At 53.9% G+C, this 22,993-nt stretch overlaps 1 protein-coding gene across 1 annotated transcript in view; it reads right to left on the minus strand.

Annotated features, from left to right (window-relative positions):
- Positions 1–76: 76 nt before the first annotated feature.
- Bsn (bassoon presynaptic cytomatrix protein) overlaps positions 77–22,993 on the minus strand; it is a 93,528-nt gene continuing 70,611 nt past the window's right edge. Inside the window, exons 4-12 of the mRNA XM_047564803.1 lie at positions 20,865–21,332; positions 13,789–20,436; positions 9,416–11,492; positions 8,323–9,110; positions 8,088–8,187; positions 7,443–7,574; positions 7,123–7,177; positions 6,681–6,773; positions 77–3,998 (exon numbers count right to left, since the gene is read on the minus strand). Coding sequence (XP_047420759.1) covers positions 7,137–7,177; positions 7,443–7,574; positions 8,088–8,187; positions 8,323–9,110; positions 9,416–11,492; positions 13,789–20,436; positions 20,865–21,332 — 10,254 coding nt within the window. The 3' untranslated portion in view covers positions 77–3,998; positions 6,681–6,773; positions 7,123–7,136. The remainder of the gene's footprint in view (positions 3,999–6,680; positions 6,774–7,122; positions 7,178–7,442; positions 7,575–8,087; positions 8,188–8,322; positions 9,111–9,415; positions 11,493–13,788; positions 20,437–20,864; positions 21,333–22,993) is intronic.

Consider the following 22,993-nt stretch of genomic DNA (forward strand, 5'->3'; position numbering starts at 1 on the left):
CAAATTTTGGGATTTACCCCTTTACCTAAGCCTTCTGACTATAGAAACCATCCCAGAGACAGTCTGCAGGTTGTTTATATCAAGTCCTTTTATTCTGATATCACAGAATTACCTTGTCACAATACAGGGGGAGGGACACTGAAGTACCACAAGTTCTCACAGAGCACAGGAGGACGGCACACAATTCACAAGGTCATGTGGAGGACTCAGGTCATTGCACTTACAACTGTAAACTTGATTGTTTGACTTTGTACAGCACCCTTCCCCCCTCAAATAAAGGGGAAAAGGAAAAAGGGAAAGAAAGGGAGAGAGGGAGGGGGGAAGGAAAAGCAAAAACAAGACACGGAAGCTAGAGGAAAAGGTGTTGAGTGACCACCACTCTCCAGGGTACTGCATGTGGAGAGAAGGAGTTGATTTGACCCCAGAGGCTGAAGGAGGCTGACACGCACATACACACATTCACATGCACACACACATCTCACGACTTCCATGGTTCTCCAGTGCCACTCAGTGCATATGGCAGCAGGGAGCTGGCACCCAGGGAAACAGAGATGGCATCTCCTAGGAGTTTTGGTTGACTAGGCCTGTCCCTATGGCCCTGTTGGAGTCCATGATAACAAATATTTACAGCATGGGTTGGGTAAGGTAGTAGGGGAAGGGGCCAATAGGGCAGGACTACCTGGTTATGGCAAAAGACCTGTCTGGGAAATTCCCTACAGGCTCCAGAGGACTGGCCAGAGTTGCTGCCACTACTATTCTTTCATTGTGGGCCTTAAGATCACATGCTGTGCCCAAGGACTAAGAGGATGGTGGTATGAAGTAAGTACATTAGACCCTCAAGTAGGCAGAGGAGAAAGTGCCCTTGCTCATAACACTGGGGAGTGGGAAATGGAGATGGTTTGGACTGCATCCCAGTCACCCCTCCCCCATTTGGAGATGTACCTATTGCTCTCCACTTCCCAAGTCACCAAATGCTGGTTCCTCAGCCACTGGCTATATTGCCTCTAGAGTCACAGCTGATCCCACACAAGGGTCAGGACACCATTGACCCAGAGGCCTGCCATTGCCACCTTCACAGAGGGGCAATGATATGTCCTATGGCTTCTGTACAAGATAGGGAGTGGCAGAAGTCAAATTTCAAACTTGGGAGCTGGGGAGATAGCTCAGTGGGTAGAGTGCTTGCCTTGCAAGCACAAGGCCCTGGGTTCGATCCCCAGCACCCAAAAAAAAAAAAAAAAAAAAAAATTTCAAAGGAGGATTTAGTCAGAAAAGCCAACACTTTAGAGCCTAAGATTAGGTCTGATGGAGGTTGACCTGCTGACATCTCCCTGCCTACACTCTAGTCCCATTAGTGGAAAGAGTTATTGCCTTGGTATCCAGCCATGAGGCACATCTCATACAGACCTGTCCTGGATGGCAAGAGGACCTAGATGATGGCCTAGGCCTGATCTCTGGGATGAGGTAGCTAACCCATGGCATGGGAGAGGTCAAATCCCAGGAGGCCAGGGTCTTAGATCCAACATGGAGATTGGGAGCTTCCTATCCCAGAGGTGGGCCAGTATCCCTCTCTGAAGGGCTGTGTAGGTCTTATAGATGAGCATGAGAAATGTAGACCCCTGAGAAAGGCATGGTGCAAAACAGAGTACTCTGGAGGAAGGTCAGACCCCAAGGGGTCAGGTAGCAACTACCTGTCCAACTCCTGGCTCAGCAGTGGAGAAGCTGATGACAGTGGGATACTAGGGCTTTGGTGAAGAGGAAAGAGGCAGGAAAAGGGACAGATGCAGAGAGGGCCGCATAAGACTTTCCATAAGTTTTGCTATTAAGTTTTTCAAGAAGCTCATCTTGATGCCACTGTTGATGTGAAAAGTTCACCTGCTGTGGATGACATTGCCAGTCAAAGACCATAAGTACCAAAAAACCCAGCTCTTCCTGAGCACTCTTTAATCCCCTAACTCTAGCCCTAATCTCCTAGCTCACAGCCCTTTGAAATTCCCAGTCACAAAGGAGAGGTATGAAGCAAGTTCCATCAGAATCTGGGGTCCCAGCATTTGTCCTTGGCCTCTACTTCTCTGGTCATGGATGCAGTCCACCTCTGACCTTAAGAAATGCCCTGCTAGGAAAGTGCACCCAGATGCCTCTGGTTCAGGGCCGGGATAGGAGAAGAAAATGGCATACAGACAGAAATCCTACATAAAACCTTCAGAACTTTCATACGCATGCATGCTGTGCAGGTTTCTACTCCAGGGTTTCCTTTTTACCTATCTTGGACAGAGAAAACTGAAGGTTGTGTGGGGCCTTATACTGTCTGCCCTCTAACCTGGCATGCTCAGGCAGCAATTCTGGCAGGTCTTCACTAGTTTGTGCAGAAGTCAGCTGGAAGTGTTCCTGAAGGAGAGGTTCAGAAGCAAAAGGAACTCCAAGCAAGAGGGTTGAGCATTTAAAATGGATGAAATCGTGCAAAGAGGCTTCAAGCTGTGCATGCTCCACTGCAGGACAGGCTGTGACTCACCTGGCAGCAGTGAGTCCTGCCACAGGTCAAACATGCCACAGACTGAGAATTTCTCTCTCTCTCTCTCTCTCTCTCTCTCTCTCTCTCTCACACACACACACACACACACACACACACACACACACAGTGGGAGTGGGGGTTCGGTGGGGTGATGATATGAGCATTATCTATCTGTTTCTCAATTGCATGTTTGCAATTAACTCCTTATACATAACATGGAATTTATTAAATATTAACAGTTGTCTTTGAGGGTTTATATTTCATTGCATAGAACGTTAGAGATGAGATTTGTGGCTGTGCCCAGGATGAAGGGAGGCCTCCAAGGGAAGGGCTTTGGGGAAGGATGTCGCCCAATCCACCAGGTGGACAGGCGGTGCCACATTCCCCTGCACATAGCTCTGGGCCTTTCCCTCAGCTGGCAGAAGCCCTGGCACCTCTGCTCTGAGCACACCCACTGGTGATGGCTTAAGAAGGACTGGAATTGCACAGTAAACAGGCGGGCTGAGGGGCCTCCCTAGACCTCGCCCTGGGGTTGTGCTCTTAGTGGCCTGCTGCCCCCTATTGCTTCTAAGTCAGCATTCTGCCTGTGCTGAGCAGGGGCAGAGAGGAAACGAAACCATCAGTCACAAGGAGGTGGTGGGAGAGGCAGGGACTGAGCAAAGGAAAGAGAAAGGGAAGGAAAGAAAAATAAATGTTTATGAGGTATACATGTAAATCAAATTGGAATGATTAAGGCTGTTCTTGAAATCAAAAGAAATCCCCAGGTGTACTGATGAGGAGCCGGCTGGTTGAAACAATGGCGGTGCCGCTGGGATGCTCATGATGGCTGAGGGGGGGATGGCTTTAAGATGATGGCAGGTGTGCTAGCACACTGCCACCCATGGGCTGGGAGAAGTCTCAGCCGGCGCCCACACTGCTTTTCGGTCTATGGCCTCTTATTTCAGCGATGAGACAGTGTTAGGTCCTAATGTTGTAAAGTTCTCCCAACCCCATGCTGGCCACATTGAGGTCCTGCTTTGATGTCACCCAGAGGTTAGGGTGAAGGGGGAGGCCCGGTGACCTCAGAGGGATCTGGGCCAGCTGGAATGTGAAGGAAATGGAGCCCAGGGCCCCCAGCCCTCGGTCAAAGCCCCTCTCCAAGGCTGTGGAAAAACTTCTGGCATCTCGGAGGGAGGGCAGTATGCTCCCAAACTCTGTGTATAACGCATTGGAAGCCTGGCAGGTCGGGTCTCAGAGAAGCAGCTGTGGGAAGAACGGCAGACAGCTGTTGTGGCAGGGTTCTAGAGAGGGCTCTTCCCTCCCAACGACGGCTGGGCCTGAGGAAGGCAAGGTCTCTGGAAAGACAATCAAAGGTTCCAGGGGCCAGTGGTCCCACTTGTCCAGCAGATCCTTCACCCAGGTGAAGAAACATCCCGTCCTCAACTGAGGCCTGCCTGCCATGGCCCACCTGGTATCAGTCTTTGGGCCAAGGATTTGCCAGATGTTGGTGCTTGGAAAAGAAAAGGAAGGAAGGAGGAAGGGAAGGAAAAAAAAAAGAAAGGATTTTGTCAAGAACCATGAGTGGCTGCTTCCCACAGTCATGTAATTCTCAGATATGCCAACAACCTGTCTCCTTCTCACCCACAGGATCCCACACTTTCGTGGGAGGTGGGTGCTTAGGTAGGTTATAGGTCACAAAGAGAAAAATAGGAAAAAAGAAGAATCAGGTCTGCCAAGTAGGGACATATCCTTTCCTTTTTCTTTTTTCCTCTTTGGGGTGGGGGGGTCTCAATATGGTACCCAGGCTGTCTCCAAACTCCTGAACTCAAGTCTCAGCTTCCTGAGTGGCTGGGACTACAGGTGTGTGCCGTTGCACATGGTTTGACATCTCTTTCAGTGTCATAAAAGTTATTTTTAATTTTGCTTAAGAGTGAAGGAGGTGGGATTTTTTTTTCAAATGACAAGTCTCTCCTAGTTCATCTCTGAAACTGACATAGAGGATATCAGGAGCCAGGCATAGTGGTACATGCCTATAATCCCAGCTACTCAGGAATCTAAGGCAGGAGGATTGCAAGTTTGAGGCCTGCCTTGGCAAGTTAGTGAGACCTTGTCTCAAAATAAAAGATAAAAAAGGGCTGGGGTAAAGCTATTTCCTCTCAGTGGTAAAGTACTACTGGGTTCAGTCCCCAGTACTGCCAAAAATAAAATAAAATAAAATAAAACAAACATCAGGAGATGTACACATAGCAGCTTCTCGATCACATAGCCCAATCATTAGCTGAATGCTGGAACTTAAGATTCTTTTAACTACAAAGTCAGTGGTCTCAGTGACCCACTCACACTGTGTGGCAGGATACAGAACAAAGCTTCATCTGTGCTGCCTTTCCCCTCAAATATAATAGTGCCCTGGCCCCAACTTGAGATGGGTAAATTCATGAACCATGGGCTTGCTCCATCTTCCTCTCCCCTCAGTACCACTTCTGATCTTATCTCTGCTCCACAGCAACTCCAAGAAACATCAAGCTGTGTGTGGGGGAGGGGAACAGCAGGGAACCCACTGCCTCAGGGTAAAATCAGGAAGGACTCTGGGGCTGCACTGTGGTTACTGTAATTAGAATAAATTCCAGGCACTTTACTTTGACTTTAAAAGCCCACCCCAACTAGCTCCCATCCCCTTAGAATTTGCCCCTGACCACCTCTCTCTAAGCACAACTGGTCTTTTGACTGTTCCTGAACCCTGTCAGTGAACCAGAATCTCTGTTGGCACTGTTCCCTCACCTGGGCACATCACACAGTGGCTTTTTCAGTCCCAAGTCTTACCTCATATACTTTCAGCTCTGATTACTTTCTCTATAGTAGACCCCACTGCTCCATTGACTTCATAACATCCATCTTCAGAAATCACCTTTTAAATTTAAATTTTAGTTTTAAACTTATTTATTCTGTCTTCCTTAATAGATTTGGCAGCAGCCAGGTATGGTGGTGCATATGTGTAATCCCAGCAACTTGGGAGGCTGAGGCAAGAAGCATCATAAGTTCCAGCTAGCCTCAGCAATTTAGCAAGACCCTAAGCAACTTAGGAAGACCTGTCTCAAAATAAAAAATAAAAAGGTCTGGACTGGGGATATGGCTCAGTGGTAAAGAGCCCCTAGGTTCAGTAGCAAAAGAAAAAAAAAAAAAGATTGTCAGCTTCAGAAGGTAGGGACTTGGTTTTGTTTCCTCCTATATCCCCAGTGCCTGAAACAGGGCCTGGCACATTCTTGGGACTTGACAAACATCTGTTGAATAAATAGATGGAAGATTGGGCCTATTTAGGCGCCCCACTGCTCCTCCAGGGACAGGTAGCCTTTGGGCACTACATCCAACTCTTTTCCTCCTGCAAGCAGGCCTGGCCTGGGCAAGGGCACTTGCTGGCCCCAGGGCTTCAAGTAACCTGCTTGCCAACTGCCAGTTCCTGCTATGCACATATGCCTCTATATTCTTAACCCTGGAGTAGCAAAGGAAGAGTGAAGGGCCTCAGGATTAAGAGATGGGGGGAGGTGGTATCTCGCTATGCACAGAGCTGCACCAACAGCCAGGCTACTTTCCCCTCATCCTGGATGATGCATGTCCTCCTCCCTCTGTTGAGGTAGGGATGAGGCCAGTGCCAGGGCAGGCTGCAGAAGGTACATCAGGAGGGCAGAATGGCCTGCCTTGGCCACTGCAGTCCAGACAAAGCCAGGGCTTCCATCCTGATGCCTTCTACTCTCTCCCTGAGCTAACCTAGTCTGGGGCTAAGACTATCTGCCTATACCCGCCACCCTTTTCCTCTATGTCCCTTTCCTCTCTACTCATTCTACTCTTTCAATTTATGGACCACAGGCTAAGCCTATGAAGCCAACATTGTCCTGACTTCATCCCCAGAGCTGCTAAGCTCTACAGGGTTTGGGAACTCCAGCTTCTCATAACTGGAGAAGTTACCAGCCTCAGGTATCAGGGAAGAGATGTGTCCCCTACAGGAGCCACACTGCCCTGTCTTCCAGAATGATTTTGGATTCAGTGCCCAGCATACTCTGTTGTAGGGTCCCCCCTCCCCACCCAGTATTACCTGACTAATCTGCCACCATCTCAGCCAGCACTCTGGCTTCTGTCTCCCTTGATGAAAGCCTTTCATTCCTTCCTCTGGTCATCCCACCCTGGTCCTGACACTCACTGTTATACACAGAGTTTAGAGCTGCGTCCAGGCCTTTGACTCCAGAGATTTTTCCACAGCAATGTTATCATCTTGCTTCATATCTTCAAGAGCCTGTAGAGCATTTACAGAGGAGGGTTGGGAAGAGCTCTTCAGTGGGCCCTACCAGCAACCAATGCCAGCTCATAGCCGAGAGAGCACTGTGGGCAGGTAGGGGATGGCAAGAAAGACAAGGGGATGTTAGCCCTAGCTTTCCTTTGTTGAGAACTCTACTGAGTTGGCCTTATATTGGGGGCTTTATAAATAGTATCCCACCTCTTTCTCCTTCTCTCACACTCCCACAAAAGCACATTGTATCTCTGGGTACACCACCCACTGAACACTAGATTCTTGGGACACCATGGAACTTAGATCCCCTCCTCCCTTTCCCAGGAGAGGCCAGGTATAGTCTGTTCATACTCACCCTTATGGGCATGGTCACCAGAATGAAGAAAATTTTTTGCCAAAAGCAGAGACGGCTGAAGACATGGAAAGGAGAGAAAATCAGGAATTGGGCCAGAACCCTCCTAGTCAGGGTTGTTTGGTACAATGAAGCCAAGCTCAGTCTGGGGTGGGGGTGGGGCAGGGTTGGCCCAGAAAAGCACTAGGCAGCAGTAGGTGGACTCTGTGCTTAGATGACTGAACCTGGAACCACCTCACAGACCTAGACTCCACTAGAGCAAGGCCCTGGAGTGGCTTCCCACCAAGCACCTGGCCACAGGTAGGTGCTTCTGTCAGGCATACCTTCTGTCAGCTTGCCTGCTTGCTCTGCTGCTCCACCAGGAAGGATCTTGGAGAGCACACTCTCTCCATCTGTACCTGGCTGACCAGCAGAAGTCCCTGGTGTTCCTCCAGGCCTGGCTCCAGTCTTCATGCCTACATGGGAAGAACCCACCATCAGAAGTCATGCCTTGGCCTAGCTGTTCAGGGTTTGAGTGGAAGAGTAGCCATAAGGAAACCTGAACACAGGTGCCCTGTGATGTAGAAGTGTGAGGGGAGGGCTAAAGCAATAAATAAGATAAGAACTAGTAGAGAAAGGGTGGGAGAAATCAGAAAAGAAGAAATTGAGGAAGGTAATGAAGCGGGAAGGGAGGAAAAGCAGAGGAGGATGAGAAGGCAGAGGAGAGGAGGGAAGGGAAAGGAGAGAGTAAGAAGCCATGGTCTGGTCCTGTGTTCACCAGTGCCTTTCAGGTTCTTGCCCAGGGCTGCATGGGTCTTAAGGCCCCAGTGTGGATGACCTCATTGGCTCATTCTAACTCCAGATTCATTTTCTGCTGGGAGGTCTGAGGCCCACTGGGTACCTTCTTGTGGATTAGTGAGGGCATGCAGTGAGGGAAGCTCACTGTACAGGTGGGTACAGGGAGAAAACAGTGCTTGGCATAGCCTCACCTGTAGGTCCAGGTCCTGGTGTTGGCTGGGCCTGAGGAGCCCTCCCTGGTTGGGGTGCTTTGGCTGTCACCTTAGAGCCGTTTGTCTGTTCTGCCCGTGGCTGCAACACAGAACTTATTATAGCTGAGCTCTTGCCCATTGACACTGCCCACGCCCAGTCTGGAAACAAGGGGATGTTAAAGCTTCAGCTGTTGCATCTGCTGTGGGTGGGATCCATGCACAGGACCCTACTTACCAGTCCTGCTGGCTGGGGACCTGGGGCTGTTATGGAGCTTGATTGAGGTTTCCCTGCTGGCTGGCTGGCAGCAGAGGCTTGGCCCCGGGTGGTTGGCTGGCTCTGCTGCTGCAGCCGAGTCTGTAATGGGGCCTGCTGGGGAGGCTGCTGCCCAAGACATTGCTGCTGCTGTGTCTGTGGCTGGCGTGATGCTGCCCCAGAGGGTGTCTGCCTGGATGGTGGTGGCTGTGACTGCTGTGGCCCTGGAGCTGCTTGCCGACCTTGCTGTGGCTGTGCCTGGGATTCTGGCTTTGGCTGCTGTGCAGCAGGCCCAGAGTGGGCCTGCCGGGAGCCCTTCTTGCTGTCAGAGGCATGATGGTAGGCTGATGGAGCACGGGATGGCTGTGAGTATTCAGCAGAGCTGGGGTATCCAGGCTGACCCTTCTTCGGCATGGCTGGGGCAGGGCTGGGCTGAGGGTGGGGTCGGGCCTCATGACGACCCATGTCCCGAACATGTGGTTTGGCAGGGCGCCGTCCCTGTTCCTCACCAGCATGACGGCCTGAATGCCTCCCGTGCTCACTGTGGTGCCGGTGCTCCTTGGCTGAGGCATGGCGACCTGGGCCACCCTCATCATGAGGCCACAGGCCCTCCTCAGGGGGTTCATCGTAGTCGTGGTAGCTGTGCCTGGCAGAGCCTCGCTTCTGGGAGGAGGAGGAGACTGCATGGCCCCCATGGTGCCTGAACCGGTCGGAGCGGGCATCCCGGGGCTTATCAAACCAGTCCGTCTCCTCCTGGCCCAGGTGATACGCTTCAGAGACCAAAAACAGAACACCATCAACCCCCAAGCTGGCTGTAGGGGGAGGCCTAGCCGAAGCCATGCAAGGATACCAGAGTGGGCACCATAGCCACAAGCGATCACTAGGTCTCCAGCCCACCCTCCCACAACCAGGAAACAAGGTGCAGGTGGAACAGGCAAGGTCAGCCTGCAGCAGGGCCCACTGGATAAGATGCCAGACCAGACCCTGCTGGGACATCTTGGGTCCCAGGGCCTCACAGGCAGGCAGGACCCCCAGGTGCTGAGCACCTGCTGAAATCACCCCAAGCTGCCTTTACCTTCACTGTCAGAAACCACGCAGTGGGAATCATCCAGGATGTAGCCCTCCTCACGCTTATATGCATGGGCTCGTGGTCCATCCTTGACATGCTCCTGGACATCAGGCATGGAGTGGCTGGAGCAGAACTGTGGGCAGGTATCCCCAGGAGGGAGAGTGCCCCCAGGAGGGCGGGGCCGCCCCAAGGGACTGATGGGACTCTCCTCTTCAGAGGCCTGGCTCCTCATGGGGGGCCGTGCCCGGCTGTGGACCATGCTCAGGGAGGAAGGTTTAGGGCCCACTTTTTGAAGTCGCTCCACAGCCTCCCGTTCCCGTTCATACCCCTTGCCTCGGCCACTGAAATCATGGCTGGAAAGCTTCTCCCCACTGTATGCAGATGCCACCCTGGACCGGCTGCTCCCACCATACATGCGATCATCCTCCTCTGCTGTATCCCGACTGGACACCCCATAGTACCTCTGCTGCTCATACACATTCTTCTTTAGCCCATAGGTGATTTCATCCTGGAACTTCCTGCCCCGAGAGGCCAGGCTGCTGCTAACAGCAGATGGTGGATAGGAGGCCAGGTCAGACTCCACATCCTTGGCCTCTTCAATAGGTGAGAACTTGGAGATCTTTTGCTCCATACCCTGCTTCCGGTGTTTGCTGCGCTTTGAGGGGATCGCAGCTGGGGCCAGGCTCTTGGAGGGATGCTTGGGCCCCATAGGTCCTGGACCATATTTCTCTGCTCTAGCCCCATGTCTATAGTCGCTGTCACTGTAGTAGTGGGTACTGGCTGGTCGTCCATTGTTCTCCATGCTCCGGTGATGGCCAACCTTCCCACGGGGGTCATATGAGTCCTCCTCAGATTCCTCCTCCCCTCTGGCATAGCAGCAGGGCAGTGTAGGCCCCTCAAGGATACCTGGTTCTCCAGGCTCCTTCCCAGGTCGCCCACTGCTGCCTGGCCCCAAGGGCTCCAGTCGCTGGCTATCAGGGACAGTGGGGGTACTATCTTTGGTCAGCTCACTGATATCATCGATCATCACATAGTTTCGAGGAACATTCTGCTCCAGATTGGTGTAGTGTGAGTCAGGGGGGTAGGTGGGGGCTGGGCTCTGGCTCACACTGCTACGGTCACTGGTCCGGGGCAGCTCAGTGACCTTGCCTTGCTCATAGCTGCTGCTCACTGCTGGGCCACTGTAGCTGGTTTCAGTGGGGACTGAAGACATGGTCACAACAGGGCTGGCAATCACCTCATAGTTGGTGGGTACCTTCTGCTCCAAGTCAGCTAGTGATGTCTGGCGTGGCTTCTGGAGGGGGGCCCGACTATCAGCAGGGATTGAAAAAAGGGTGCTCTGTGTGGTTGGCATGGGTGTTTGGGCTGCATAGTGGCTTGTGGGGCGGAAAGCCTGCTGGTTTGGGAGGCCAGGCTCAGCTGGGTAACTAGTGCTAGTAGGAAAGGCAGGTGCTGGGTATGTGCTAGGGACAGGGTAGATGGGTGCCTGGTGGGCTGGGAATCCATTCTGAGTTTGTCCACTACTGCCTGCAGTATATTGAGGGGCCGGAGGCGGGAACCGGGGCTGCTGGAAGGCAGTGGGGCCCGAGGGGGTGGCTGGCACAGCAGCAGTGGCAGGGAAGTCCACATACTGGCCAGCAGGAGTGGTGCAGCCCTGGAGCCGTAACTGGTTGAGCTCACTGTCCGAAAGGTAGTCACGATGCTCACCAAGGCCACGTAAAGGTGGGTAGTCACGGCCACTCCGGTCTTTGGCCAATGACTCTTTGCGCTGTGTGATACCCAGCTCTAGGTACTTGAGTTTGGCATCAATCTCCTTCTCCTCCTCATCCAGCTCTGCCTGCTTCTTTCGCAGCTTGGTGGACTCATGTTCCACCAGCCGCAGGTCCCGGTCCAGTTCCCGGAGCAGGCTGGCCTTGGTAGCAGGGACGGTGGTGGGCCCCGTCAGTCCTCGCTGCAGCAGGTTGGCTGCATACAGCTGTGGGGGGGCCTGACCAGCCAGGGGAAGGTGAGCCTCCTCTGGCGGGGGGCTGGGCAGTGTCCGCTTCACCTTGCGGACCAGGCCGTTGGGTGGTAGCGCCGACACCTGAGACAGAGGGAAGGGTGGGCAGTACTGAGACCCAAGGTGTGGGTGACTTGGTGGGGCATGGGGTGGAAGAACTTTGGTTTTGGCTGGGGCAAGAGCTGGGCTCCACACTGTTGATGCCTTGAGGCCTATCCTGCCCACCCCTACTGATCTTGGTTTCTTTGCCATGAAGGGAAAGCCTATGATCATTTTATAGTCCTTCTTCCTAGAGCTCTGGACAGCAGGTGGGTAGGGAGAGGAAGATTGCCTTCTATGCTGGTTTCTACACACAGCGGCTTTCAGAGTCCCTGCACTGTCCCTCCATCTCCGATGGATTTGCCCTCCACCGAGGTGGATCTGGGTTTGAGATCTAGCAGGTGGCAGGGGCTGAGGGCAGTGGAGGACATAGACAGGAGGAGTGCAGCAGAGTGAATCCTAGGCATTTGGGGAAGGGACATATGTTGACTGAATTTAAGGTGCTGCAGGCTCTGTCTTTTGCTGCTTCCTGCCTCACTCTTCTCTAAAGTGGCATGCTACTCAGAGGCCTGCTCATCCTCCTCCTCTAGTTGTTCTGTACTACCTACTGCCAAATCTTCTGGGTATGTTCTTGGCTTTCCATATTCTTCTGTCAGCCTGCTGTTCTCTGGGGCCACCAGTGGACTTCTGGGTTCTCTCTAGCACTCTAACAGAATGGTTTACTGCTCAAGGTCCCCTGGCAGCGCCCTCCATGGTGCCCTCCTCACCTGCTCCAGATTCTCTGCACTGCCTGAAGACCCTTTACCTCCAGCTCTTGCCTTCCCAGAATGCCCCATACTTTTGAGGTTCATGAACCACCCAAATTCCCAAAGTATACTGGGGACTGTACCAGGAGTCTTACTTTTTTCTTTTGGAGGTACAGGGAATGCACCAGGGCCTGGTGCATCCTAGGCAGGTGTTTTACTACTGAGTTACATCTCCAGCCCAGGATTCTGACTTTCTACCTTGCCAAGTAACTACATAAAAACCTCCCACCTGCTTTTACCATATGTCATAAAGAAAAAGATAGTGTGCCCCAAATCTCAGAATAAAGATGGGCCTTCAGTGGAATAAATTTAGCTCTTTGAAATTCTCACTCTGTTGTCTGTCTTTTGTTATTTTGGCCACACACCATGAATGCCCATCAAAGCCTAGCCCCACATGATCAGTGTGTGGGACCTGTGTATCTGGAGTCAGATCTGCCCTATCTCTCTGACCTGCCCTCCTTGGTAGCACAGACTCCTGATCCTATTCCCTTCCCTGCTTGCATACATCAGGACCTGTATACACCAGGGTCTGTACAAAACAGGGTCCACACAAACCAGTGTCCCCATACACCAGGGCTCTTTTCTACCTACCCCCACAACCATCACCTCCACAACTCCATCCCAAGGCTCCTCTTTTATCCTCTATGCAACACAACCAGAAAATGGGCAAATATATTCTATAATGCCTCTGACTATTACCTTGTCTCCCCATGGTCTCTTTCGTCAGTCTGTAAGCTCACATTGCCTCCCAGAAACTCTAACATACCCATCTTGTGATATTTCACCTGTCTAAAACTTCAAGAGGCTTCCAGGGCCTTTAGGAAAAGCCCACTCTCTTCAGCCTAGTACTCAAAGTCCTTGGCAATAGGTCCTCATAAACCCCATCCTCCCCACCACTGCAGCCCATGGTCAGGTCACTTCTCAGTCCCAGTACATCACTGGAAACTTAAACCACAGACAACGAGTCTCTGTCTAGAGCAAATACATGTGTAAGCAGAGTTACTGAGGGACAGGTGGGGCAGAAGACATGATGAGTCAGAGAGCACACTGTAGTCCTCTGGATGGCTTTGGGTGCTAGAATGTGGGGCTTGGCTTGCCTTGGGGCAATGGAAGCCTGGCCAGGGCTGGGAAGTGGAGAGCAGTCCAGTCAGATCTGTTACTGATTTCTCAGGAAACAGCCATAAATGAAGTTTGGAGGGAAAGGTGCCCAAACTGGAGATGAGAGCTGAAGAGGCCTGAAGGGAAAGGTGGCAGGGATGAACTAGGGACAGGGTTGTGGAGAGGCTGAGATTTCTAATGGGGTATCTTGATGAATTGCTGTGGGCCCAAGAATATCTGATTTTCCTGGGTTGCCCTTGCTGGACTATGGACTCTATCAATGCACATCAAGGAGTCTATTCTTCATCTCCTTCTCCTGGGCCTCTGGAGCCAGAGGTGACTCCAGTCCCACCCCAGAAGTAACCCCTCCCTTTGGGGGGCCCCTCAGGCTAGGCAGAAACCCCTGTCCCACCCTGGACCAGCCCCTGTGCCCATACCTGGCTACCCAGTCCCCCCTGGTGCTGGTAGAGGGAGAATCTCTCTTTGGAAGACTCCTCGGCGGTAGGGCTGAGGGGCTTAGGGTCAGACAAGGACCGCTGCAGGGTCTTCATGGGGCGAGGCAGCGTCTGCTGGCGGAGAGTGCTGTCAGCTGTGAAGTGCTTCTGAGGACTCACGTGAGCCTTGTTCAGCCTCTCACTGGAAACAAAGGCGGTGTCCAGGAGCCGATGTGGGGACAGGGGTGAGACTGGTGAGTAGAGGACCTGGGGAGACTTAGGAGGCTGGCGGCTCACAAGCTGTGAGAGGGACTCTGTGGGCAGGTGGGCCTGGTACCCAATCTCCAGAGGATCCGGCTTCTTTTTTTCAAATCTGCCCAGGGACCCTGGGGTGACGATCTGGATGCCAGGCAGGTAGGGGCTGATGGCAGTTGGCCCTACAAGCTGTGGCCCAGGCACACTCTGGGCCTGCCCATCTGGTTCTGTCTGGCAGGCCAGGCTCTCTCCACGCCCAGTCTTCTCTGGCGCTGATATGTACCTGATGATCTCCACCTTGGGGTCAGTGGCAGCTGTGATGTGGATGGCTGGAGAGACCCTGGGCAGCTGGTCAGGCTCAGTCTGCACAGAGCAGTCACTGATGGTCTGGATGCCCACACTGCTCATGGCCCTTGCAGTGGTGGCAGCAGTGGATGACGAGGCAGTGGCATCATGCTTGCTGTCAGAACCTGAGTCAGAATGACGGGAAAGACGGGACTTACGGCGGCGTACTGGCTGCTCCCACTCAGTATTGTCCTCATCGTCCGTCTGCACACTGCAGTCAGCACTCCGCCGTGTCCGGCGCCGACGATTCAGAAGGTAGCGGCTCTCCCCATCCTCATCATCTGTCTGCACACTGCTGTCTGCAATCCTTCTGACCACACAGGGCTCAGGTCCTGACTCCGGCTCGCAGATATCCCTCAAGCGTGGCATGGAGTGCCGTTTCTTGATGCCACTGCGGCCTGCCTCCCACTGCTCTTCAGTCTGCAGTGACATGTCTGAGGCAGAGCTGGGGAGACCGCGGTGCAGCACAGGTTCACGAGGCTGCCCAGGCCCCTCTGGCCCTGCTACAGCAATGAAGGCTGTGTGGGTCAGGGGTGGCCAGTACTGGCCATTCTGGGCCAGTTCGGTGGCACCAGCTGGAGGCCCTCGGGTGGGTGCCTCACAGGTTGCAGGGAAGGGGGTCTTCTGCCTCTGTTTCTGTTCCTCTAACTGCTGCTGGAGCTGCTGTTGGAGCTGCTGTATCTGTTCTAGTTGCAGACGCTGCTGAGCCAGCTGCTCCCGCTGCAGCGCAAACTGAGCTTGGCGTTCCTCTTGCTGCTGCTGCAGTACATGGTGCTTAATGGTCTGCAGCTCCTGCAACTCTCGCTGCACCAGCAACTGCTCTTCCTCACGATGCCTCTGCAGCTCCACCCTCTCCCGCTCTAGCTCTTCTTGCAGCCGCAGTTGTCGCAGCTTCTCCAACTCTACTCGCTCCCGCTCCAGCTGCAGCAGCTGTTCCTGTTGCTTCCGTTGCCGCTCCTCCTGAGATGCTTCCTCCTTCTCAAGCCCAGTTCTGCTGAGGACCCCACTGCTGCCCACAGCAGCAGTATCTCCTGGTGGCTTCTGGCCAGGTGGTGGGGCAGAGGCTGGAGCTACTGCAGACTCCTTGACAGCAGTAGGTGCAGCTGTGGAAAGAGGTTCTTCTCGTACAGCCCCTGCTGGCAATTCTGGCCTTGGTGGGCCACCTACCCCTGGAGCCTTGGTAGCAGGTTTCCCCAGGTAGACAGGCCCCTCAGCAGGTGGGACACTAGAAGCAATGGGGAATCTACTTGGTGCAGGATATCGATACAGCCCTGTAGGTCCAAGAGGTACCCGGGGAGCAATCATGGGCACACGTGTCAGGCTGGTAAGTGGCACAGCTGTGACTCCACCAGACGCATAAGGCCTATACATGCCACCACGCACCATGGGTCGCAGTACAGAGGCAGGCTGGGTGGTGATAGGCAGAGTTGCAGCAATTGGAGTATTGATAGTTGAGTAGATCATGCCATCAGCTGCACGCACTGTGGCTGTGGATGGCATCAGCTGTCTGACTGCTGTTCCCTGACCTGCTGTAGGCCCATACTGGGCCAGATTCCCAGGGCTTAGATGGCCCTCTGGGAAGGTAGGGTTGCCAAGAAGGCCAGGTCTGAGGGGAGCCAGACCCTGTGGAGCACTGAGTCCAGGCCCATGCTGGGGCTGGTATTGCACAAGGTCAGGGCCACTGCCACCACTGCCATGCCGCCCACCATATTGGTCCATAGAGTTGAGAGCAGCACACATGCGACTGATCTCGCGGGCTGTGGTTGCACTATACTGGGCCAGACTGGCTTCCTGAAAGCCAACTGTGTCTCCCCGTGGGCCATACCTGTGATCTGAGTAAATGTTCGATACCGAGCTATAGCGCCGCATGGGAAGTGGGTGAGTCAAAAGGTCTGTGGGATGTCGCAGGTCTGTGAAAGAGCCATACTGCAAGCCCTGTCCTATGTAGCGTCCATCTGCAAAGCCCAGGCTGTAGGAGTGTTTCAGGGAGCTGAGGTCCATGGCTGAGTCTCGTCCAGGGCCCTGGAAGAGCTGCCCCAACCTGTGAGCATGGTAGTTGAGGCCAGCCTCAGCCAAATTGGTGTCAGACATGGAGGAATACAGCCTGCCAGGGAGGCTCTGTGGGTAGGGCTTCTGCTCTTCATGGGGCCCAGGCCCCACTACTCCCTGTATTCGGTAGGTGGGGGGCTCAGGGGCCTCAGGGTCCCGGGGACTATAGAAAGGGCTGCTTCTTTGCCCAGGAGGGGCAGCATCTGCCACACTCTTCTCAGGTGCACTGGGGGCGGAGTGGAAGGTGCCAGTGCAGCTACTGCCAAAGGGGAACTTGTAGACCATGTCGCAGCATGCTAGTTGGCTCTCAGGCCTCATTCCAGTGAGGTCCAAGGCACCTGCAGAGTCCTCTGGGAGTAGTGTGGTCACAGTGCCTGCTGTGCCCTCTCCCATCTGCACCACCACTGTATGTGGCTTCCTGGCACCTGGCAGAGCATGTGATCGAAGCTCTGCAGGAGTTGCCCGATGGGATTCGGCACCAGGCTCTGTCACTGGACCTGGCTTGAGGCTTACACTCTGGGCGGTGCCCATCTGAGTGATCAAAATGTCCCTTCTGGCCAGAGGTGCTACCTGATTGGGCAGATTATATCTGGCAAACTTGGCCTCTCTAGGTCTTCCTCGGGGCCCACCTCTGTATGGTGCTGTCTGGACAGCCTGCTCTACTTGCTTGACCTGGGCTAGGCACACGGGGCTACCTGAACCCTGACCAAAGTCCAGCCGGCTCTGGAAGGGGTCTCCATACACTACAGGCTGCTTTTGCTGAGCCATGAGCACAGATGAGGCCATGGTGATGCTCACAGTAGTGGCAGTACCAAGGAAGGCATGGGTCTGCTCCTGGGCATTAAGGTTGATAACCAAAGGCTGCACAGTGGTTGACTGCCGTCCTGAGATTGGATCCAGAGCAAGGCCATACTTCCTTGCTTCCACAGCGAGAGAGGTCAGATCCATGCCTTGGTCAGTGAGGATGATAGGTGTGGGCTTGACAGCTGTGCGGAGGTCTACTACTGCACTGCCAGGGGGCCTGGGACCTGGCTCAACTCTAGATGTTCCAGGGACAGAGGAGATCCGGCACAGGGAGATGTTTTCAGCAGGAAGGGCACTCCAGCCATATAGTGCCAGGGGCCCATCTGCACCAGCACTGGGTGCTCGTGGAAAGCCAGGTGGCTCTGGGGGCAGCTGAGACACACTTGGAGGTGTTGTCTGGCTGTAGCTGTGGGCGGTGGGCTGGGTGTCAGTAGGTGAGCATAGCGGGGAGGTGGAGGCACTGGCATGTACCATCCTGGTCTCACTGGAAGCATCTGATGCCAGTGTGATGACCATAAAGGGAGCCTCCTGAGAAGTCTGCTGCCACACCATGCGAGGTGTGCTGGGCCGGTGTGGTGTTTGTGTGCCCTGGGCTACCATAGGGGTGGGAGTGGGGGCACCAGGGCTCCGTGGCATGTCTGGAGCAGGGGTTGGGCTTGGCGTCTGTGTAGAGAACTCTGCTGTAGCCCTTGAACCCAGCTTGCCTGGAAAGAATGTGGGGCTCTCTGAGGGGGAAGATGGGGAGAGAGGTGGGCTAGAGCCTGCAAAATAGGAATATATCCGGGAAGGTTGAGGAGTACCAGCCTCAATGTCATTCCCACTCAGGGGTTTCTCTCTGGCAGTCCATCCACCAGCAGCAGGGCCACTGGGGGCCTGGGGTAGCTCCTCAGTTTGGGACCCATAGTTTGCAGTGGTTGGGCTTTGTCCATAGCTGTGGACTGTGGAAGATGGTGAAGGACTGCGCTCAGAGCTGGCTGGGGAGGTTGGAGTCATGTACACTCTTGGCAGGCTGGCTGGACAAGGAGCCATGGCTGTGGTGGCTGGGGTACCATGGCCCTGGGAGAAGGACATGCCTACCTCAGAGGCCAAGCTGGGGGAGGCAGCAGAGCTGTGCATCTTGAGGGGTTCCTGAGGCTCCTTTGCAAAGTGTTGTGTGACACAGACATCAGGAATAACTCGGCCCCCACTGCTATCTGAGGAGGTAGAGGTAGAGAAGGACACAGGGGCAGCAAGCTGGGTGGGACTGGTACCAGGGGTAAGTGGGCCTCCATTTTGCTTCATTGGGTCCATATATGCACTCTCAGCATTTAGAAATTGTTTCTCCTTCTTCTTGTCCTCAGTAAAGGCTAGGTCCCGAGAGGAAGCCTGCCGCATGCAGACTATGCTCTGTGATGTCTGAAGGATCTCCTCGTATACAGCTGCTCCCAGGCTGGTTGTCATGCCCTCTGTAGCAGGTTGAGTAGCCCTGCCATAGTCATGGTCTGGGGTGTCTTGATATTCCAAAGAACTCTGGTCCAGAGGGCCTGTGGGCTGAGAGGGTCCCCCATGGGGGCCACGGGTCCCTGCCACCTGGCCCTGTTGACGCTGGAGAAGCTCTGCTTTTCTCATCATCTCCTCATAGGCCTCCTCAGCACTCTTTAGGGGCCGCCCAGAACTGGGAGTGGTGGAGCTGCCTGAGGGCGTCTCAGTTGGTGAGTAAAGGGACATGAAGGTAGGCAGGTTGTATTCACTGCCTGACTTGTAGAGTCGGGTGGGGCCACCATCCAGGGCCTCAGCCTCTGAGTCCAGGGAGGGTGAGGGTGAGTACTCAGAGCAGGAGGAACGGTGTAGCTCTTCCATCTCAGCAGCCTGCCTCAGCTCCTCTGTGGGGGATGCATCCTCAATAGGTGACAGGTTACTGGGTGGTGTCTTGGAGCGCTCACGCCGCCGCTGGGCCCGTAGCTCTTCTTTGTCACGCCGTGTCTTGCGGGCTGTGCTACGTATGCGCTGCTGTTCCACCTCACGCATCTTCTCCTGCTCACGCAGCAGCTCCTCTTCTTCCCGCAGCTCCTCCTCCTCCGAGGAGTCCTCAATGGTGGGCAGCAGGGGTCCATGGGATCGATGCCGGGCCTTGCGCTGCTGCTTAGCTTCTTCTAGCCGTTGCCGGCGGCTGGGGCTGCTGTCACTGTCCTCTTCTAATGAGGACAGGGAGGTGGGAGAGGTGCCTGATGTATAGCTGGGTGTGGAGGCAGGCAGTGTAGAGGAGTGTTCCCCACGGGAGCGGTCCTCAGGCGAGCCTGTCAGACTCTCCATCTCCAGCTCAGGCTCCCGGTCCAGGCTGGGGTCAGGACCTTGGCCCAGGTCTAGTTCATGACTGTAGCTGCCTGTGCTATTGAGCTCAATGGTCTTGAAGCGGCGGAGCCCACCCTGCAGGGCTCCACTGCCATCAGTGGCCTCTGCTGGGCCTCCCTCAGGGAGCAGCTCCTCATAGCCTGTGGTGGCATTGTGGGGCAAGCGCCTTTTAGGCAGTGCTACTGGTTCTTGGCTAGGCTCAGGCCTGGGCCTGGTACCAACCTTCTGGGTGCCATGTTTGGCCAGGCCATGCCCCGAGATGGTAGTGTCATCCTCTTCCAGGTTGTCTTCCTCAGCACTCATCTCCAGGATCTGCCGTCGCATGAACTCCTCATCAGTCAGTTCTGCTGCTCGGGTTGGGGGCTGGGGTGGAAGAGGGGACAGGCCACCCTCACTGCTGTCTTCCACGTAGTCATGTCTCAGCTGGCTGCCAAAGTCATCTGAGGACTCAGCTGCATCCTGCTGCTCCCTCTGGTGCCCCCACTCTAGAGAGTCTTCCTCTTCCTCCAGGATATCCTCTAGCTCTTCATCTGAGTCAAAGGCCTCAGGCATGATGGACAAAGAGTGGGGCCTCCGCTTCTGCTCCTCAGCAGTGCTGCTGCAGGGTGGCTTGCTCTGTTCACTACTGGGGGTCACAGCCTGGGCCTCCAACAAAAGTCGCACGCTGCTCCCCACCTTTTGGAGCTCTGAGGGGCTGGGTGGGCGTGGCCCAGTCACCCCTGCACTGTCCAGCTGCTCCACTTCTTGCTGCACAACGCCTGTGATTTCACTCTGGGAGCTAGAGATGCCATCAGAGGAATAGCCTGTGTCACTGAGGCTCTGTGGGCTCCGAGACAGGTCCTGAGAGTAAGGCTTGCCCACTGGTTCCTGCAACAGGGTGAGAAGCAGGCACTGACTCCCAGCCCTCCCTATCAATCCCTGGGCCCTGGGGAAAGGTCACTACCTCCCAAGAGTTTAGAGCCCACCAGCTACCCCATCCCTCAGTCTTTGAAAAGTTTCCATGGCAAGCTCAAGCAGCCCTAGATCTTCAAAGAGAAACTTTACTAAATCAAAGGGTATCAAAATCCAGCAAAATATCCAACAGGGTGCCATTCACAGGACCAGTCTCAATCTTGGAGTCTCTAGGCCTGCTGAAACCTCACCTAGGCTTTCCTTCTCCTGGGGCATCCCTACTCTCCTCTGCAGCCCCTAGGGACCTATCCCAGGCCTATATCCTTAACTCCCCAGGAAAGCAAGTCCTTCCCCAGACTGTCTCATCTGAAGACTAGGGACCCTGGGAAATAAATAGGACTAACCTCTGCCTCCCCACCCTTGGGAGCTTCTGGAACAGCCTTGATGACAGAAGTGGCAGGTTCAGTCCTCTTCACTCCACTCTTTAGTTTAGGAGTCCCAGGGGTTTGAGTAGTCTCTGGAGGTGGCTTCAGCACAGGCTCAGTTTTAGCAGGGACTCCTGTCTTCTTTTCCTGGGCACTGCTTGGGGGCTTGCTGGGTTCAGAAGCCTTGAGGGGCTTGGCCTGGGGACTGACCTTGATGGGCAGAGGGCTGGCCTTGGTGGGTGGGGGACTGGCCTTGGCAGGTAGGGGGCCTGATGGCTGGCCCAGTCCCTGTGGCCCTTTCTGCTTCAGAGGGACTGCTACAGCTACACGGTGAGGGGCTCCTGCAGGGGGCTGCTGTGAGGTGTGAAGCGGCAGGGGGGTCTGCTCTCCCAGGCTGCCCTCCATTAGCCGCTTAGTTTGGCAGTTCAGACAGAGCCACTCGGTTTTCTGCAAAGAAATAGGAGGGAGGTTGGTGAAAATCATATACATTAAAGTTCTCTAAGAGTATTTCCATGACTATTTCTGTAAACTTAGGAAAGAAAAAGTCTTTTAAAGCATGATACCATAGGTAAAAGGAGGAAAAGACTGATAGATTTAGTGCCCCAAATGATAGACATCCCCATCCTTAAGATGAACATATAAAGTCAAATTGGAAATGTCCAACCAAAAAGAAGGGTCCCTTTCTTAACCCATAGAGAACATGGGGACAGAAAAAGAGGAGAACCAAGGAGCAAGGAAGGCCAAAAGCAGTATAAGGATCTGGTTCCAAGTACAACTGGGGTTCCAACCTTAGGGAGCAAACTGCCCCTTGGGGGGTGGTTTGGAGTCCAACAGTCAGGAAGGAGTTCATGCAGAACAAGAATGGTATCTAGCTATGGAGAGCATCCTGGAGATAATGCCTTTCTCCGGCCTCTTAGGTCTCAGGTCTGACACTATTCCCCTAACACTTCCTCACGTATGGACTGTACTAGGCAGCAGCAGACTCCAGGGGACAGATTTCCTGGGATAAGCCTTGATTTTGTTATTATTTTGTTAGTACTGGGGAATTGAACCCAGGGGTACTCTACCACTGAGCTATGTCCTCAGCCGTTCTTATTTCTTATTTTGAGACAGGTTCTTACTGAGTTGCCCAGGATGGCCTTGAATTTGTGATTCTCCTGCCTTGCTCTCCCTACTAGCAAGGATTGCAGGACTATACTACTGTGCCCAGTGAGGAGGCCCATTTGGGGCAGGGCTGAGCAGTCCTTCCTTCTCACACTCCCAGTCCAAGTCACCCTGTCTAAGATGGATAAAGAACTTCAGGCTTCCCCCTGCCTTCAGGTCACTGAACTATTCCTCTGATGAAGACGAGTATGGTAGCCCTTGATTTTAGAGCCCTATGCCTTTCCGAGCTGGGTTGGGATAAATTCTTGACCATCAGTCACAACTATCAGGGTCATCTACTGTTTTAGGCCCAGAACTGAGGGTCAAATACATAGTCATGACTAAGTCAGAAAGACAGACAAGGACTGACATGCATCCTTCCTGGAAACCACAGCTTCCCAACAGGTCTATATAAGTATAACATGGATATCAATGGTAAAATCCTTAGAACACCATAAACTAAGACTAAGTCTTCCAGTCCCAGCTGGTTATACAGGGGGAGGGCTTGGGAATTCCTGGATCTTAAGTGGATGACTCCTGCAGCAGATCTCAGGTTGACAGGGACATGTCTCCCAGGATCCTCCTCCAAGATCAGTATTTGAGTCCTTGCCCTGGCCCATGTGTGGTAGTAGGGAATGAGGGTTACAGCATAGCCCAGAGCAGGGCCCTGCTGATATTTGCGTCTTTTCTTTCTCTTTGAATGCAGAAGCTTGGCACTCCTTCCTTCTTGCTGCTGTTCATTCTGGGTACCTAGACACTCAGGCTTCATCAACAGCTCTGCCACTAGGATGGGCCATTATGAGAACCACAGGGTCACAGAGCCAGGGTACAGATAAAGGAGGTAGCCCTTGGCCTTTGCTGCCCTAGGTAGGCCAAGAGCCTCAGTACACTCACCTCTCACACTGTCTCTGGGCCCAAGCCCATGTGGCAGATCCTTGGAAGCTTGGTACCCCCCCATGGTGCCT

The sequence above is a fragment of the Sciurus carolinensis genome, chromosome 9 (assembly GCF_902686445.1).
Source record: "Sciurus carolinensis chromosome 9, mSciCar1.2, whole genome shotgun sequence".
Taxonomy (NCBI): Eukaryota; Metazoa; Chordata; class Mammalia; order Rodentia; family Sciuridae; genus Sciurus; species Sciurus carolinensis.